The sequence below is a fragment of the Cibotium barometz genome, chromosome 17 (genome assembly GCF_041138505.1).
Source record: "Cibotium barometz isolate CiBa-2024 chromosome 17, ASM4113850v1, whole genome shotgun sequence".
In the NCBI taxonomy this organism is placed as follows: domain Eukaryota; kingdom Viridiplantae; phylum Streptophyta; class Polypodiopsida; order Cyatheales; family Cibotiaceae; genus Cibotium; species Cibotium barometz.
The window spans coordinates 45876547-45893652 of record NC_141062.1 but is presented as its reverse complement, the minus strand read 5'-3'; the positions used below and the strand labels follow the sequence as shown (position 1 = coordinate 45893652).

The 17106-nt window shown below is 42.9% G+C and overlaps 1 protein-coding gene across 1 annotated transcript in view; it reads left to right on the top strand.

Moving 5' to 3' along the window:
- Positions 1–8982, top strand: part of LOC147630071 (vesicle-associated membrane protein 714-like) — a 63372-nt gene extending 54390 nt beyond the window's left edge. The window contains exons 3-4 of the mRNA XM_086811695.1: positions 7822–7985; positions 8092–8982. Of these exons, the coding sequence (XP_086667821.1) occupies positions 7822–7985; positions 8092–8182 (255 nt within the window). The 3' untranslated portion in view covers positions 8183–8982. The remainder of the gene's footprint in view (positions 1–7821; positions 7986–8091) is intronic.
- The last annotated feature ends 8124 nt before the right edge of the window (positions 8983–17106 follow it).

Sequence of the window (17106 nt, the reverse complement as noted above, 5' to 3'; positions counted from 1 at the left end):
TTTTAATTAAAATGTCTTTGTCCCCTTCACACTTGGGGTTGTCCACACATGGGTTTCCTTTTCAACTCCAAACAGATGCCATTCACACTGTCCACCATGTCCCTGTGCACACTTGCATACTGTCCAGAGAAAAACACAGGGTCGTGATAAGAGTCCATGATCCTTCGCATGCCGCAGAAACCACAGGAAACGCAATCCTGCCTCCCAAAGAGTCATCCGCAACCATGAGCTCAACTGCCTCATCAGGAAGCTCCCGTCCAAACTGGTGTCCATCAACTAGATCAATGAACCATTCTGCTTCTGAGTCAAAAAGGCATTACACTGCTCACAAGGATCAACACCTGTTACGGTGCAAAACCAAGTTCTGGAAACTTGATGAAGACCACGCAAGGCCTTCTGAAACCTGTCAACCACCCCCTCTGAATCCGGAACCACAAAGCCTGGAGTATGCACCTCCTTCTGCAAGTAATCAATTGCCACCTGCCTGGCTTTCCGAAAGGTCCTCGTGGAAAGAACATCCTCATCTACAGGAGGTTCTTTGTCCCGAATACTACGAGACATCAGAGCATAAGTTACCTGTTCAGTTTCCTCTGACTGACGAACACAAGAACTACCAACATTAGTATTGGAGAGTTCCTGCCAACTGCTGCCATCTACTGGCAAGCTATCCACCATTTGGTCCCGGAAAGCCTGCACCTGCAGCGTATCCACACTTAATCAAACTCCACCCGTACGCCAGTCTTGCAAACCTGATGCACTGACAACAGATGAAAACCAAGTGACGGAACATACAACACCTGGGAGGAATGCTTCCCCGCTCTGCCATCGAGAACTATCTCCATCCTGCCCTCACTGTGAACTGGGATAGTGGATGTATCCCCAGTAAGAATGTGACCAAAAAACCTGCAAAGATCCTGTAAACCGGAACGGGAAGGAGTCATGTGCCTAGAAGCACCACTATCTAGAATCCACTCCCGAGTATCCGTTGTGGAGAGTCCTCCAATCTCCTCCCTGCCTGAAGAAAATGAAACATCGGTGTCCACCACCTCTAGGTGCACAAAAGCCGGAGTCTTCATGATTGCTGCGGAGGAATCTTCACTCTTCTCGGTCTTCTGCTTGGGACACTGTCTCCAATAGTGGCCTTTCTCGCCACAATCATTACAGGTCCTCTCTGCCTTTAGTTTCTCGCGGTCAGTAATGGACGTCTTCTCAGAAGACTTCTCCGACAAAGCCTTCCCTTTGCCCGTGTTACGGCCTTTCGACCGTTGGCCAGCTAAGGCCTCCGAACCTCCACCTTGAGGAGGGTTCGTGAATCGTTCCTCTTGGTCCAAGACCATGGGCACAAGCTCCTCCCACGTGATGGTGCTGAGCCTACCACTGGTAATCAAAGACGAGTAAAATGCTGAGTACTGAGAGGGCAAGTGTGACAGCAACGTTATGGCCATGTCCTCTGATGATATCTCCTTCCTAGCCTGAAGAACTTCCTGCTAAAGAGCCTGCAGCTTGTTAATATGCTCCCGCATCGTCAACGACTTTGCAGGACTCATAACCCGCATGTGTACTTCCAAGGAAATCCTCTTCATGGGCGATACCCTGTTGTAAAGAGAAGCCAAATGCTGCCATATACCTCTGGCCAGCATCATATGCTTTACATGATTGATTACCTGCGGTGTGCAGTTGAGAAAGATAAACGAACGGACCCTGGCGTTGACATGATCCCACATCTGTGTCTGAGCCTCCCGGTCCTTTCGGATTGACGGTAACTCCCCTTCCTCTACTTCCGACCATGGAACCCCAACAACGACGAAATCAGCGAGGTCGTAAGACTCCAGAACAGATTCCATCATAACCTTCCATATGCCGTAGTTGTTCCCGTCCAACTGACGGTCCACCGGGAACGTGGGGAGTGTCGGGATCTTCACATGCCTCTCGGCCATCTCAAACAGATCTGCCATTGCGGGGATGTACTATGAAAAAGGGTGCGTGGGTGGGAACAAAGAAGAACTAACACCTGCAAGTGGCTGTCCAGCAAATCAGCCGGCCGTCCTCTTACTTCTCCTCTTCCCGAACAGTCCCGTACGGTCCACCAATCAGCAACACAACAATCCCCCTCTTGCTCACACAAATCCCAAGAACTATCTAGAGCCTAGGCTCTGATACCATGTCAGAATACGCAGCGGAGATGATGACCAGATCTGGGAACACAAGAGCAAAACGCAGTGCAGAAAATCACAGCACAAGAGAGAGAGAGATAGAGGCGTGTAACTCTGCTCTATATACACAAGAAGATCCCGAGAATGATACAAAAATGACAAGGGGGCTGGGGGCCATTTTATATGGCCCCCCATCAGCAGTCGGCCTGCTGTAGGGCAGCTGACAAGATACAAAAACACCCCCACGACTGAAAAATCCATAGTCGGCCAGCAGCAAAGGGGGTCGGCCAGCATAAGGGAAGTCCACGACTCATGCAATGCAGTCGGCCACTTCCAGAGTCTCTACAGATGTAGTCGGCCAGGTTCAAGGTCCTCCTGCCACTACGAGACTGCCTCCCATGCCACAGGAAAATAGGGAAAAAATGGGGGAAAAATACGGAGAGCGGGGAAAAATGAGAAAACACCTCATAAGGGCGGGCACACCCACAACAAAGGCCTTGGTGTATAAAAATAGACAGGAGATGACTTCTAACATTACAGGCCCCAAAATTTGTATATAAGTTTATAATATGTAAAAAATATGTTGCCTTGCCTGCAAAACAATATTAAACATGCATCATTTACACATTAAAACATGTTTTCAAGTTAAAACTAAAGAATCTGGCTAAAAAATGCTTAAATCGTACAGTTCCCAGGTGGACACGAATGAAACGCATTTCATTCGTACGAAACGTTTTGTTTCATTCAAACTGAATGAAACGCGTTTCATTGCAACTATGGACCGTATCCTTGTGAGAGAATCGGAGAAAAGGGGAGTCCAAACTGTACTCAAGGGTGGTAGGCAGTCCATGCGGAACCCATATACTAAGAACCAAGTGGAAACTAATGCACACCATACTCCAGAGTGGCCCTCAAGTGCTAGCTGTCTCGAGGACTCTAGGGCTAAGAGAGAGAGAGAGAGAGAGAGAGAGAGAGAGAGAGAGAGAGAGAGATGAATGTCTACAAAAGACGCAAAGGGCCTATGAGACCATGAATAGTACAATGATACCATGGGTATATAGTGCCATGGAAAAACTAAAAAAGAACATGAAAACTGACTCTAGGTGGCACGTAGGATGGAGTAGCCATGGCCACTTAGGAGACTACCTTGGGATGCGAATATGCCCCATGTGTACGGTTGGTATGAGCTGATGTCGATGTGCAATGCTGGTGCGGGTGCTTGATGTGGATGCTTGTGCCGTGAAGAAATCAATAATGGATCTCTGGGCAAGGTCTTGTATGGGCTGGCATTGTCTCTCAGCATTTCCTTTCAATACTCTGTCTCTATGTCGTCTGAGCTCTATCAAGTACATCCCGAGACAATCTCTGGTCTTCATACTGCATCACCCATGCCAACGGCCCAAAACCCTCTTGGAAGAGGCAGTGAAATTTCCCCCGTATCTCATAATATGCTGGGTATCTGAACACAGAGTGAGCCTTGTCCTCTACGGTTCTACCTCCCCTACCGTGCTATGGTGCATAATCTGCATATCCGCTCCTCTCGTGGGATGTTCTCAGCTCTCCCAGTCTCTACTCGAAGGTGGTGGGAGGATACTATGAGCGGACAAAACGCAATGCGCATAGCATGTGACATGTGGATTTGCATGTACCTCAGGATCTCAAAGAATCCATCCCTGGTGAGTCTCAAAAAATGCTCCATTGCACTCTGTAGGACTTACGTTTCATCTCTATCTTTGATGATGACACCGAAGTCTAATGTATGTGTAGGCCGAGTAAATCCAACCGGATGTCATGAGAGGTTGAGGTGTAGGGAATCTAGGCTGTACTGAAATGGGGGGAGATGATCCATCTGCAATCCATGTGCATGAAACCATCAACTACCTCTTGAGTACTATACTTGCTTTGGTAAGGGTGGTGGCCATCTTCTCCGCGAGATGGAGGGCAGTCTGGCCTGTCTCTCTCGCTCCCTGTCCCTATCATGATACAACTACATAGAAGACTCTAGCGCTAGCCGAGGAAGACGGTCTCTGTTGAGGGAGTATACATGCTGAATGTAAGTAATGGTCTGGAAGAGAGCACCTGTGACTACTCTTGATCATGTGTGACAACATCAGCACGTGAAGCGTCTCAATACTCCTCCACACATCCTTCCTGGTCACCAAATAGCTGCTCCATACATAGCTGTGGGGTGCACTAAGGTGTAAAAGAGCCAACACATAGTGCGGGGTTCCTGAAAATGTGGCTGGAAGCAGTCTATCCAAATGGGGGAGGCATGCCCTCGTGCTAATCTGTCAGTGGCAGCAGTAGTCATACTAAACATGGGGCTTGTAAATGTGACTTCAAGGTATACATATCTTCGCACAATTTCCACTAGCGTTGTCACGTGCATGCCCATGCCATGGCTTAATCTTCAGCATGAACATGCTTAATCCTGACTAATCCAGTAGTTAGGACAGCATGCAGTGTCACCATCAGTGTTAGAAGCATCTTCATCAGCATCAGAATCATCATTGTCAGGACCATCATCATCAGCTCATAGTCGGCAGTAGGTGCAGAAGTCCTAGCATCAGATAGCATCCAGAATCAGTTGGCCAGCATATTGTGGGGATCTAGCATTTTATGCCACCAAGCGCTTAGCATTATATGTTAGTATAGGCATTTATGGGACTGTCCAGCAGGCTGACAGCTGTATAACTGTCTGACTGCTGTTCCATCCATATCTATAAGCATAACTCATAATTCAGCATTCAGGCACTCGATAGATCATCATTCATCCATCCATAGCAGTAGTAGAAGATTTGTAGAAGGGGCAGGGTCACCCCTATGGGGCTTACCAAAGCCCTAAACCATGTACAAGCATTTATCAACCTTTTTGTACCATATTAATACAAGAAAACCCTGACACCCAATCTCTCTTTTCTTCTCTCTCCTTTGTCTTAATCATGCTTATTTAACATCAATGTCTAAATCAGGCTTAGGGCCATGGATCGGTACAACAAGGCTTCCGTGCATGCAACAAGTGCGATAGGCAACATTTGGCGAGGGAGTTATCCGAGGGAATGCTGGTGTATTTGTGAATATCCAAGAGTTCAGAGATGTTATGCGGACGTGGAAGGTTGGGAAGTTATCCCCTAGGTATTATGGACCTTTCCGGATCCTTGAAAAGATCCCCAAGAGGTAGCCTATAAGCTAGAATTGCCTCAGAATGCGAAAGTTTATCTAATCTTTCATGTCAGTATTCTAAAAGAGATGTTGGGAGCTGAGGATAGCATTGTGACTACTTGGGAGCTCGTTGAGGTTGAGGACTCGTCCTATGTTCCACGTGAACCGAAAACGACGATTGATTTTAGGGAAAGGCAACTTAGAAATAAGTTGATTCCTGAGTATAAAATTAAGTGGAAAGATAGGGTAGAAGAGGACTTGACTTGGGAGACAGTTGCTAGTTGAAAGCATATGTTTTTGGTTTTCTTGCTTAGATAGATTTTGTTTCCAAGAGTGGAAATGTCTGAGGAGGGGAAATGTGTTATGTACCTGGAGCTAATCCTTGGGTTAGTTGGCCTAGTCTAGTAGGGTTAGGGACCCTGGTAGGAAAAATGTATTGGTGTAATGTGTACATAATGTCACATAAAATGTTGTTGGGGATAGTGCACACATGCACATACATAAGTGCTAGGGGCACATTAGATGTTAGGATTAAATAAAAGGTTGTAGACCTTAGTCTAGCACATAGCACCTTTATTAGTATAGGTACACATAAGTGCACACCTAGATGCACACATAGCATGAGAGCAATTATTTGCTATATCCTTTGTATACATGTGTCATAGTTACTATATGGGCATAAGGCCACAACTTGTGATAAAAGGAGGCTTAAATGTTAATAGAAAGTATGGTCTTCCAAAGATTCAAAACTCCATGTTTTTTCTCTTAATCCTATGTGTGCTGGTCATCATATTCTCTCTTTGTGTGTGTGTGTGTGTGTGTGTGAAATTTAGAGTCCAGTCGTTGCAGAACTGATCGCCCCACAACCGCCGACTCATAGCTGTTGCCGTCATCTTAGAGCCAAGCACCGCCAATCTCACCATCTTCTGCTTGCCACTCTCCGCCAATTCTCACCTGTGTTTCCTCTCTCTCTCTCTCTCTCTCTCTCTCTCTCTCTCTCTCTCTCTCTCTCTCTCTATTCTTCCGTTGCACATTCTATCACAAACCCCGTCGGTAGCATTTGCGGTGTGCTCTCAGGGTGCTTTGGTACTTGAGTGGTACTTTGGATTTTGGCATCTGTTATGGCTAGGGGTGCATTCTTCTTGGATGGATTGATTCAGATTGGTTGGAGATCCGGATACTTGGCGTTCGACCACTGGTTGTGTTTTCTCACTTGGGTCGGGAGCCATTTCATGGAGTAGTAAAAAGTAGACTATTGTGGCGCTTTTCTCTACAGAGGCGGAGTATCGAGAAGCTTGCTATGTTGCATGTGAGGCGATTTGGTTGCGGAGATTATTGGGATAACTTGGCTTTCCTCCTACTGGGTCTACTCTTCTTTGGTGTGACAATCAGAGTTGCATCACCATCACCAAGAATGTGTTTCATGCTTGTACGAAACACATTGAGATCTAGTATCACTATGTTCATGAATGGGTTCTTGCGGGAGAGATGCGTTTGGAGTACTGTCCTTCAGCAAATAATGTAGGAGATTTGTTCACCAAGCCGGTGTCTTAGGCTTCCTTGGCTCCTCATCTTTGGCTTCTTGGAGTTTGTTCACCATTCGGTGTTGAGGGGGTGTTGGCATTTCATCCTTGTATGCTGCCCATATTTGTTCCCTTTTATGGCCCTTGATTGTGGGCTGTGGCCACCCTTATTTTCCCCCTATTTTTCCCCTTTTTCCTAGCATTTTTCCCAGGTCGGGTCTTCATGACCAATTGGTCAGCTCCCTACCTATAAATAGGTGGGCTGTCCTCACCCATTCATATCTTCATTAGTTGAGTTGTCGGCCAGCTCATTACCTATAAATAGGTGGGCTGGCCTCTCCCATTCATATCTTCATTAGTTGAGTTGTGTGGTTCATGTGTTGACACACTGACTCCCTTTTGTATCCTTCACTTATGAGACTATTAAGTCTCTTGCTCAGGATTGTATTCACTGCAGTGTATTCAGCCTTTTTGGCTTCATATCTCCCTCTCTTTTGCATTCTCAGTTCAGCTCATTCTAGTGCTCCCTTTGCTTCCGCTCAGAGCACACAATCAATTATGGGGTTGAGAGAGTTCGAAAAAAATTGTGTATGGTTGCAAGACACGCCTCATTGAAAAGATGTCGTAAAAGGGTCAATTATCTTTGACCCACAAGCAAAGAAAATTGTCTGCTCAGCTCTTCCATTCTGAATTCCTCCCTCAAATTATTAGTGGTGAATAAAGAAAATGTAGAAGATTGGGTATGTGTGAAGAGATCTAGTGATGGCTGGTTAGGGACTTCAAGGAGCATCTCTATGCTACGTACCCCCAGCATCCTTGCCGTGACTCACATAAAAGTTTCAGTAGTTTTAGGATAATTTATTTCAGCAGTAGATTTAAGTGTAGCTACTTCTTTTAAAGTCTAGTCTTTGGTGGAAACAACTCAAGATAAGGAATGATTGATCTTAGAGATAAAGGAATGATTGAGCTAGTGTAATGAACAGGTGCGGGCTGTGATGGTGGAGAACATAGACAAGGTTTTGGATAGAGGAGAACGAATAGAGCTTCTAGTGGACAGGACGTCAACAATACAGGATAATTCATTCCGCTTCAGGAAGCAGTCACGGCGTCTTCAACAAGCACTATGGATGAAGAATGCTAAACTATGGTAGGTTTTATCTTGTAAATTAATTAGGGGTTGTAGCACATTGAGCATTGATTGTGCTTTTGTTTAGCTAAACCTCTAATTTATTATTATCTTTATTGTTTTGCAGGGGTACCTTGACTTGTATTATATTGATTGCTTTGTACTTAATTATAGCTATGATATGTGGTGGCCTTGCTCTTAATTCGTGTCGCTCGTAATCCGAGAGACAATGGGTAGTGTTTCACATGCTCTTCAACTGGGCCTTTTCACATCTGTTGTGGTTGCCTTTAGCGAGGGTATTGCTAGGTATCTCTCATTTATCATGCCCCCACACCAAGCTGGGGGGCTGTCCTTCAGGAAGCATCTTCAAGTGTGCTTTTGGTTTGTTGTTTTGAAGAGTGTCTCAACTGGACTTGTAAGCAGCCAGCATTCAGCATCCGGACATGCATTAAGGAAGGTTTGTCCATCAGTCCCATATGCAAATTTTGAATGTCAGCCTTGAAGGACGCAGAATACCAGGTGGTGGAAAACGGATGTGGTGTTTAGGTCCCTTGGTCTAGGGGGGATCATTGTAGTCCTTAATGTTTTTTTTAAAATGGTTGAACTATTAGGACAAACTTAGGGTAGAATTTATTTTGCAAGTATTCTTTCAACAGTTCTGAAGAACTGTTGCGTGCTAACAAAGTGTGCCCTGGGATTTTGTAGTGGTATTTATGTGTTGCCTATGAAGCACTACAACTTTTCATCTTCAAATGCTTGAATCGTGTTACTAAGTTTTCCTTGGGATAGTAATAGTGTTTAAAAGACGTATTAAATCACTCGAACTTGTTAGAAAAATGTTTAGTTACTCATGTTCCATAATAAACCGATTTCAGAAATGCCTGCTGTAGGACCCACCTGTGATTTCATTTGCATCTTCCACCATGATGCTAATGATGTAAATAAAATTTTACAGGAATAGCAGGTGCTTCCTACAAGGATTTTACTTCATGCATATCAATAACAAACCTTAATGAGCACAAACGCCTACGATAGCATAATTTTCTTCTCAACATGCTACATTGTCTCCTCTCTTTCTTGCTTGTTCCTTTCCCTAGCTACTGGGTGAAATCCTTTGTAGTTAAAAGAAGTTATTATGCATCTCCATCTGAGAGAGAGAGAGAGAGAGAGGTTGATTACATTCTCAAAGACTAGACTCCATGAAAATTAAAGTCTTTAAGAATGTAAAGTGATTCAACTTGACAAAGTTTAAAGTCTTCAAGAATGTAAAGTGATTCAACTTGACAAAGTTTAAAGTCTTTAAGAATGCGAAGTCTAAATTTGAAGTCTTTAAGAATGTAATCAACCTCTCTCTCTCTCTCTCTCTCTCAGATGGAGATGCATAATAACTTCAGTCTTTCATTGTTGCCTCTCTTAAAGATGGAGAGAGAGAGGTTGATTACATATGTGCTGTTGGGGTGAAGAGAGGCAACAATGAAAGGATACTAATAGGGGAGGGGTAAATGAGCAGGGGTTCAAATAATAAACTCGAGTGGTAAATGAGAAGGGGATTAAAGGGGGTTAATGCGAGACTATCAGTTAGAGGGTCCCCAAAGTTTAGGGTAAAAAGGGTTAGTTACATGTGTGAGTGTGAGTGTGAGTGTGAGTGTTTTGTGTGTGTGTGTGTCTGTGTGTGTGTGGGCAGTGGTCTTTGTGGGTGAGTAACCTTTGTGTGTGAGCTAGAGAAAGGCGGGTTTTTTTTTTCATTCCCAAGTATAAGTTGGGAAAGGCGGGTTTTTTTTTTCATTCCCAAGTATAAGTAACCTTTGTGTGTGAGCTAGAGAAAGGCGGGTTTTTTTTTTCATTCCCAAGTATAAGTTGTATGTATACTTGATTGGGGTTGTATATTACATACGTACAAATGAGGTTTTTTTTCATTCCCAAGTATCAGTTGTATGTACCCTTGATTGATATGTACAAATGAGGTTTAAGGCTTTTGGTTTACCATATGACCTTAGTGAGCAAAGGTAGAGAACCGATTGCCACAATGAAATCTTTGATGTTAGCGTCATTGGCTTTGCTAGTGCACACTTGATTAACTTTGTCCTTCTAGCTTGCGAGAGTTGGTGTTGCGTCATGGTGTACGTGGGTGATGTGGGACCATGGTGATTGCTCTAATTCTTTGGGTTGCTTGATTGTGCTGTCACTAAAGTTTGTACATTGATTTCTTAGGGGTTAGGCACCATAGGTGGCTCGCCCTTTCGTGATAATAGAGATGAGTAGGGCCACCCACATGAGCTTGGTGATCCCTCTTGCTGCTTGGTGTCCATGATAGTCTTCCAATTCCTTTGGAGAGATGGTGTTGGCTCATGAGTTGAGGTGGTAACCATTGCTCTCCATTCTCACTTAAGCTTTTTTTTTTTTGGGGGGGGGGGGATTCAAAGACATGGCTTTAGATTGCCACTCCATCTTTGGTTTGGCATTAGATGGCATGGTTGCCAAGGCTTGCAGTGAGAGTTTCTTTGACCTCAAGGGGTTCCCCTCTCATAAAAACCTTAAGCTTCTAGTAGTTTTGAATTTGGGGGGGTATCTCTTTTGACTCTCTTTGGCTTAGGAGATTTAGGTTCATACCCCTTGAGGTTTTTAGGAGGGTTTCCCTAGTAGTAGAAGCCTTGAGCTTCTAACATCTTGACAAGGATGGCTCCCGCTTGGCATATTTCTACGCATGGGTAGGCTTCTAGTATCGGTGATTGCCATGTCTTTGTACTCTTCCTTAGCTAGCCATGGTACTCTTGAGTATCCACTCCATTCTTTCATGGCGACCTCCCTGAAGGGTTATTGAGGTTACGTGGGGGGGCGCGGGGGGGGGGGGGGGGTCTTCATCTCAATGAGGTTTTGGATCTTTAACACATCAAGGTGAGGTGTGTTGAATTTTTTGCATGAGGCGATGGTATGTATTTGGAAAAGACTATGCTTGAGATGTTGAAGGGATATATCCTCGTCCACCACAACCAAGGTTATGGTGAGACCATTTTGTAGGGAAGATCAAGTGTGATTACGCAATTCATCCCCTTCTAAGGATGATGCCATCTTTCATTGTACCCCCACTAAGGTTTATAAAGCAATATTTACAACACATTGAGGTATTCATGAATTGGCCTCTATGCCAATTCTTAATGGAAAGAGAATTTAGCATATCTTAGAAAAGTATTTAAGAGGTGCAAAATATACATCTTGCTAAACCTACTTAAATGCCAATTTTGGGTTAATCGTGATCTTGGGACACAACAATGTAACCAAGGGGGAACAATATGGACTTGCACGTGAGATTTTCTACACAAATAGTTGAACGATGTTGAACGCAACTATACGAGGAAGGAATATTAGCTATGTTGTATGCAATTAAAAAATATCGGCACTATCTCCGGCCGTCAACAAGCATTGCTTTACTTGGTGGACAAGTCCTATGCCACATGGCAAATTACTTGATGTCTACTAATCCTCATATTTCTCTATCACATAAAGAAAAAGGTCAATGCATGTTCATGTGGACCATCTTTCAAGAACACCCAATGAAGAACCTCCCCTAGAGGTGGAAGATCTTCTTGATGCTTCACTATTTCACTATACCAAAATGAAGCAAAGTCATTGTCCACAACTTGGGAAAATGGTCTCTCATAAAAAAAGATAAAGCTAGATGCCTTATCAATAACATTTCACCCTATCAATTGATAGAGGCCAAGATAAATCTAGATGCCTTATCAAGAAGGTTGCCCCCTATCAATTGATCGGGGGGGCGGGGGGGGGGGGAAGAATGTTATATAAGAGAGGCCAAGATGGTATTATGGGAAGATGTGTTTAGGAAGACGAATTTATTCCCAAGGATAATTTAACTTAGAGGTTAGTAATAAGCCTATTTCTTGAGCAAGCTCATTTGGCAAGTGCTAGGATGCATTAACGGGTGATGGCTTCTTCAAGGGCAGGTAATGGTGGTTGAGCACTCAGGTTAAGCCATGACGATGGTAGGTTGACATGGCGGTGGTGTCTAAGATGAACATGAGGAAGTGTTCATTGAGAGAGAGAGAGAGAGAGAGAGAGAGAGAGAGAGAGAGAGAGAGAGAGAGATCATGCCATTATTGGAGAGGGAGGTGGTTATAGGCAGGTAGAGGGTTTTTGTTTTTTATTATTTTATTTTATTTTGTGCTATTTGTTTGTTATAAATTGTTTATAGTTTTTTTTTGGGGGGGAGGGTTCTTTTCTTTTCCTTTACCCTTATTAAATTATTTTTTTTCTAATTAGAACAAAAAACACAAGGGGGAGGGTGGTTTGCGACTTGTTTTGGAGGAATAAAATGGAGGAGAAAAATTTGAATTAAAATGATTAATATGAAGGGATACGAAAAACAAAAGGAGTTAGTGGATGAGGAAAACTAGGGGGGTGTTTCTAAATCCTTAGATCATGAGCTTGCATGCTTGAGTTAAAAGAAATCAGCTAGGTGGAGTAGTAGATGGGAAAGAAAGCACAACGGGCCTTCACGAGCGGGTAAACTAAGATGGCCCAACATGGTGTAAGGGATCAGAATAGGGCTAGATGAACTCAAATTTGGAGATCGGTGATACACATGGGGGTAGAACTTGAGGAAGTTATCTTGTGGATGATTGGATGTGTTAAAGGGGGGAATGAGCAGCCTCAAAGTAGTTCAAACAAGGCATCTGTGAGATAAATTTGGGCTCATAATGGCCTTTGGTGGTTAAGGACCAAACTTTGTCCAAGGTGAATCCACATGTAATATCACGTGACGAAGATGGGTAAGTATTTGAGGGGAAATAGCTATGAATGAGAAACCTTAGAGTACCTCTAAAAGCATAATAATTAATTTAATTAAGTGTTTGGACCATAGCAAGGCTGGTCGGCAGCCTAAAATTACTTTTAGAAAGGGTTTTAATAGTGTGAATACAAACATATGCTCTCAGAATGACTAGACCTTGGAATAAGAAATGGAAATCCATGTGTAGGACATAATGGTGAGGTTGGAGATAGGATCCCATCAACATAAGGCTTCTTGGGCGGCCTTTAAGCATTAAAATTAAATATTTTGAACACTCGAGGGATGCCTAAAAGGTCTAATTACTTCAATTGGTAGGCAAGTTAGTGTGGATAATGTAATAAAGTGGGTGGGACATTGGTGTGGTGTTAAAGTAGGTTTTACATTGAGTTTAGACATCATGGGTGGATAAAAAATAATTAGGCAAGGTAGTTTTCAAGTGTGAACACACTTATTTAAACTCAAAATGGTGTTCTCTCTTAAAATCAAGTAGATTACATGAAAAAGCATCTCATGGTGATGTCAAATTAGAATTGCCACAAGTATCGGGGATCTTGAGTAGCCTTAGACATAAACATAACTAATTTGAGAGGGATACTTTGGGCATCACCCATTAAGGGTAAATGGGGTTGAATTGGAATCATCTCATAGGGAAGGGTAAAGGCTAGTAGGAATCCACCCAAGAATGAAAGAAAAAGGAAGGGCAACATACACAAGCTTTGAGGGCAGTGGATGAAAGCTATTCAACAACCAATGGGAGCAAGGGGCAAGAATTTTGAAGCAAGATAAGGAGGAAATAAGTTCTAGGTGGGAAGGGAGGGTGGATGCATGTGTTTGCTAATGCAAAATCATTATGCATTTCAATGTATGCAAAAACTAGAAATATAACAAGGGAAATAGAATGGGACTCCTTGAATTCCTACTTTATTGTCACATCGATCCTTCACGATGCATGAACCATCATTCTTCATCCTTTCAAGGAAGATAAATCAAGCTATTAGTCACACAATCTTCTTCCCTCAACAATTCAAGAATCTTACAACTTTAAGCTTTGTTAGTTTTCTTAGAAAAATTTAAGTTAGGCCTTTGCTTCACCATTCTTCAAGGATTCTTGCCACAATGTTTGGGGAGTCTTCGGGAGCATCCTTTTTTTAAATTTAATCAAGGCCTAGAGGACCATCATCATTTAGAGGGTTATGAAGCTCACCACCATTACTTGTTTCTTTATGGGACTAGTAAGGGGACTTTGGATGTCAACCCCATGGAGGGTAATACTAATTTAGCCAGTATCCCGTGGAGGGTAATACTATTGTTGGTATAAGGAAAAGATCTTTATATTTATCTATTACTTGGATTGCTTTGTTGGGACCCATTGGGAAATAGACCACTTTGCATGGTCCCATCCATCTTTATTGAAGCTTATCTCTAGGAGCTTACCATACCTGGAATCATAAGCAAGAACATGCTTCTCTTTTTTACCTTTGGCTTGAGGAACCCATCAATGATAAACTTTGCTTCTTAAATGTGTGGCTTCTACTATGCATTGCCATCCATCCAAGAACTCCAAATGGAGCAGTCTTCTATTTAATGATTCATGTTCTCCAAGTCTCTTGGCTAAGGCTACTCGATGGGAAGGTAACTCCATCTCCATGAGGAAAATGGCTTCAGTTCCATACATTAATTGAAAGGGGGTAGCCCACAATGCTTCTAGTAATTTGTCGTCCCAATCTCACATGTGTGCTACCACCATTTGGGTAAGGATGGAGCATAGGATCGTTGGGGATTGTTGGTGACTTCCACTTGTCCATTGGCTTAGGGGTAATAAGGTGTTGACTTACAATGGTAGATATTATGCACTTTTGAAAGCTCTTCAATGATTAGATTTATGAAGTGGGATCCTCAATCACTTTTACTAACTCCAAGGGACTACCAAACCTTGTGATAATGTTCCTTCCATCTCCCTCGCCTTTTCTTCACACCATTTTGTCACATGATCTATGCACACTAAGATGTATTGGTTCTACCTTCTCTTTGTTGGCTCAAATAGTTACAAAGTCTATACCCCGCTTCTCAAATGATTTCAAGGCAAGGATGGGGTTAAGTGGCATATCTCATGTCTTGGTTAGCTTAGCCCCATTCATTGGCAAGCATCACATCTCTTGCAATATTTAAAGGTATCTTTGGCCACCACTGCTAATATCCTGCGCCAAGAGCAATCTTCTTGGCAATCTTTTGTCTTACAAAGTGTCCTCCACCACAAGGCTCATCATGGAAAGCCTTCAAGATAATTGAGGTTTCACTTTGGTCGATGCACCTTCTTAGGAATTTCCAAACTTACCGCCACTGATTGCATTTGCTATATCATTGCATTCATTAACTCCTTCTTCATGTCGGCCAAGGAGGTGGCCAGGTAGTCTTTTAATGTTCTCTTATGGTACACTCTTATGATACATAGCGGGGGCAAGAGTATGGGGATTCTATGCTATCACACTACATAAAAATAGACGGGAAGGAGGAGGGTTCCTTGGATTTTTATTTTGCTAAGGTGTAGGTAGGACACTATTGTTGACTCCATGAGGGTTGGGTCCACTGTGACTATGGGTTTACTACCAAAGGATGTGGCTAGGACCAAGCTTGACTCTAACTATGGAAAGATGCATGGGGTGGAAAAATTCTTAAGGGTGTTGGGGGCCCATAAATAATTCTTGGGTTGGAAATAGAGTTACCCATAGGTGAGGTAGGTAGCACTCCTCTTCCTCTTATCAACTGGGAGATCCTCGTGTCTACGTCATCAAACAATTTGGTGGTTGTCACACTGCCTCTTGAAGGGTGTGAGGCCTTTCTAACTTGATAAACTTTCTTGAAGGGTGTGGTAGTAGGTACTCCTCTTCCTCTTGTCTCGCGATAAGAAGATCCTTGTGTCTACATCATCATATAATGTGGCGTGGTTTTCACAGTGCCTCTTGAGAGGTGCGAGATCCTCGTGTCTACGTCATCAAACAATTTGGTGGTTGTCACACTGCCTCTTGAAGTGTGTGAGGCCTTTCTAACTCGATAAACTTTCTTGAAGGGTGTGGTAGTAGGTACTCCTCTTCCTCTTGTCTCGCGATCAGGAGATCCTTGTGTCTACATCATCATATAATGTGGCGTGGTTGTCACACTGCCTCTTGAGGGGTGCGAGGTCTTTGTAACATGATAAAATTTCTTATTATTGGGTCCATACCTCTTAAAGGACACCCTTTTTTGGATAAAATTTCTAACTCGATAAAGTTTCTTATGATTGGGTCCATACCTTTTATGGCAGGGAATATGGCTATAGTAGCCACCAATGCTCTAGGGTCATGGCATTGTTGGCTATTGCTACCACTAAGAACTCCACTACTTGAAGATCAAGGTCTTCGTTGTGTTCTCCTTTGAAGATTGGTAGTGTGAGATCACATTGACTAGGCAATCATCATTAACATACCTAGCTGCTGTAACTATTTGTATTGGGATCACTCCTATGGGTTCCTAGCGGAAGAGCCATGTAAATGAATAACAGAAATAAGCCTTCAAAAGCACTTTCAAACCCTTTCTCTGTTTCTTGGACCAACCTTGTTCTCTCTCTCTCTCTCTCATCTTACTAGATCTTGTAGCCTTTCTCTTAATTGGTATCTAATCTCTTTGTTTATAACTACAGTCTTGCATCATTTTCCTTTTGTTCTTTGTCTTACTTGAGAAGCTTTCTCGTTCCACAAGATTTTGTGGTCCTGTAGGTCGTACTTATTCTTAAGGAAAAATCATGTCTTCCTTTCCTAATAAAAAATATTTCCTCAAGTCTTCATATTTTACTTTTTCAAGGACGGCTATGGTTGTGGCTCTTTAGTATCCTAAGCAAGTAGAGAAATGATCTGTGTCAAGCTCCACCTTATCCACTAAGTCCTAGTATGTTGCTAATTGGACAACAAGGAGGTAAGGATCAAAATATTTCATGTATTCCAAGTTGTACACATCTATACAAAATATTCACACTCCTTTGTATTCCTAGTACTTGTTTCTTATCTTTTTTTACTTTATTCTTTCACACATTATTAGATGGCAAGGAGGTAAGGATTAGAATATTCCACATATACCAAGTTGTACACATCTACACACGCAAGACCCATTCACCCTCCTTTATATTCCAATACTTGTTTCTACTCACGTCTTGTATTTATTTACCCACTCACATTCTTGGAGGGCAAGGAGGTAGGATTAAAATAATCCACGTATACCAATTTGTACACATCCATACACAAGACGCATTCACACTCCTTTGTATTCCCAATACTTTGTTTCTACTCATGTCTTGTTTTTCTT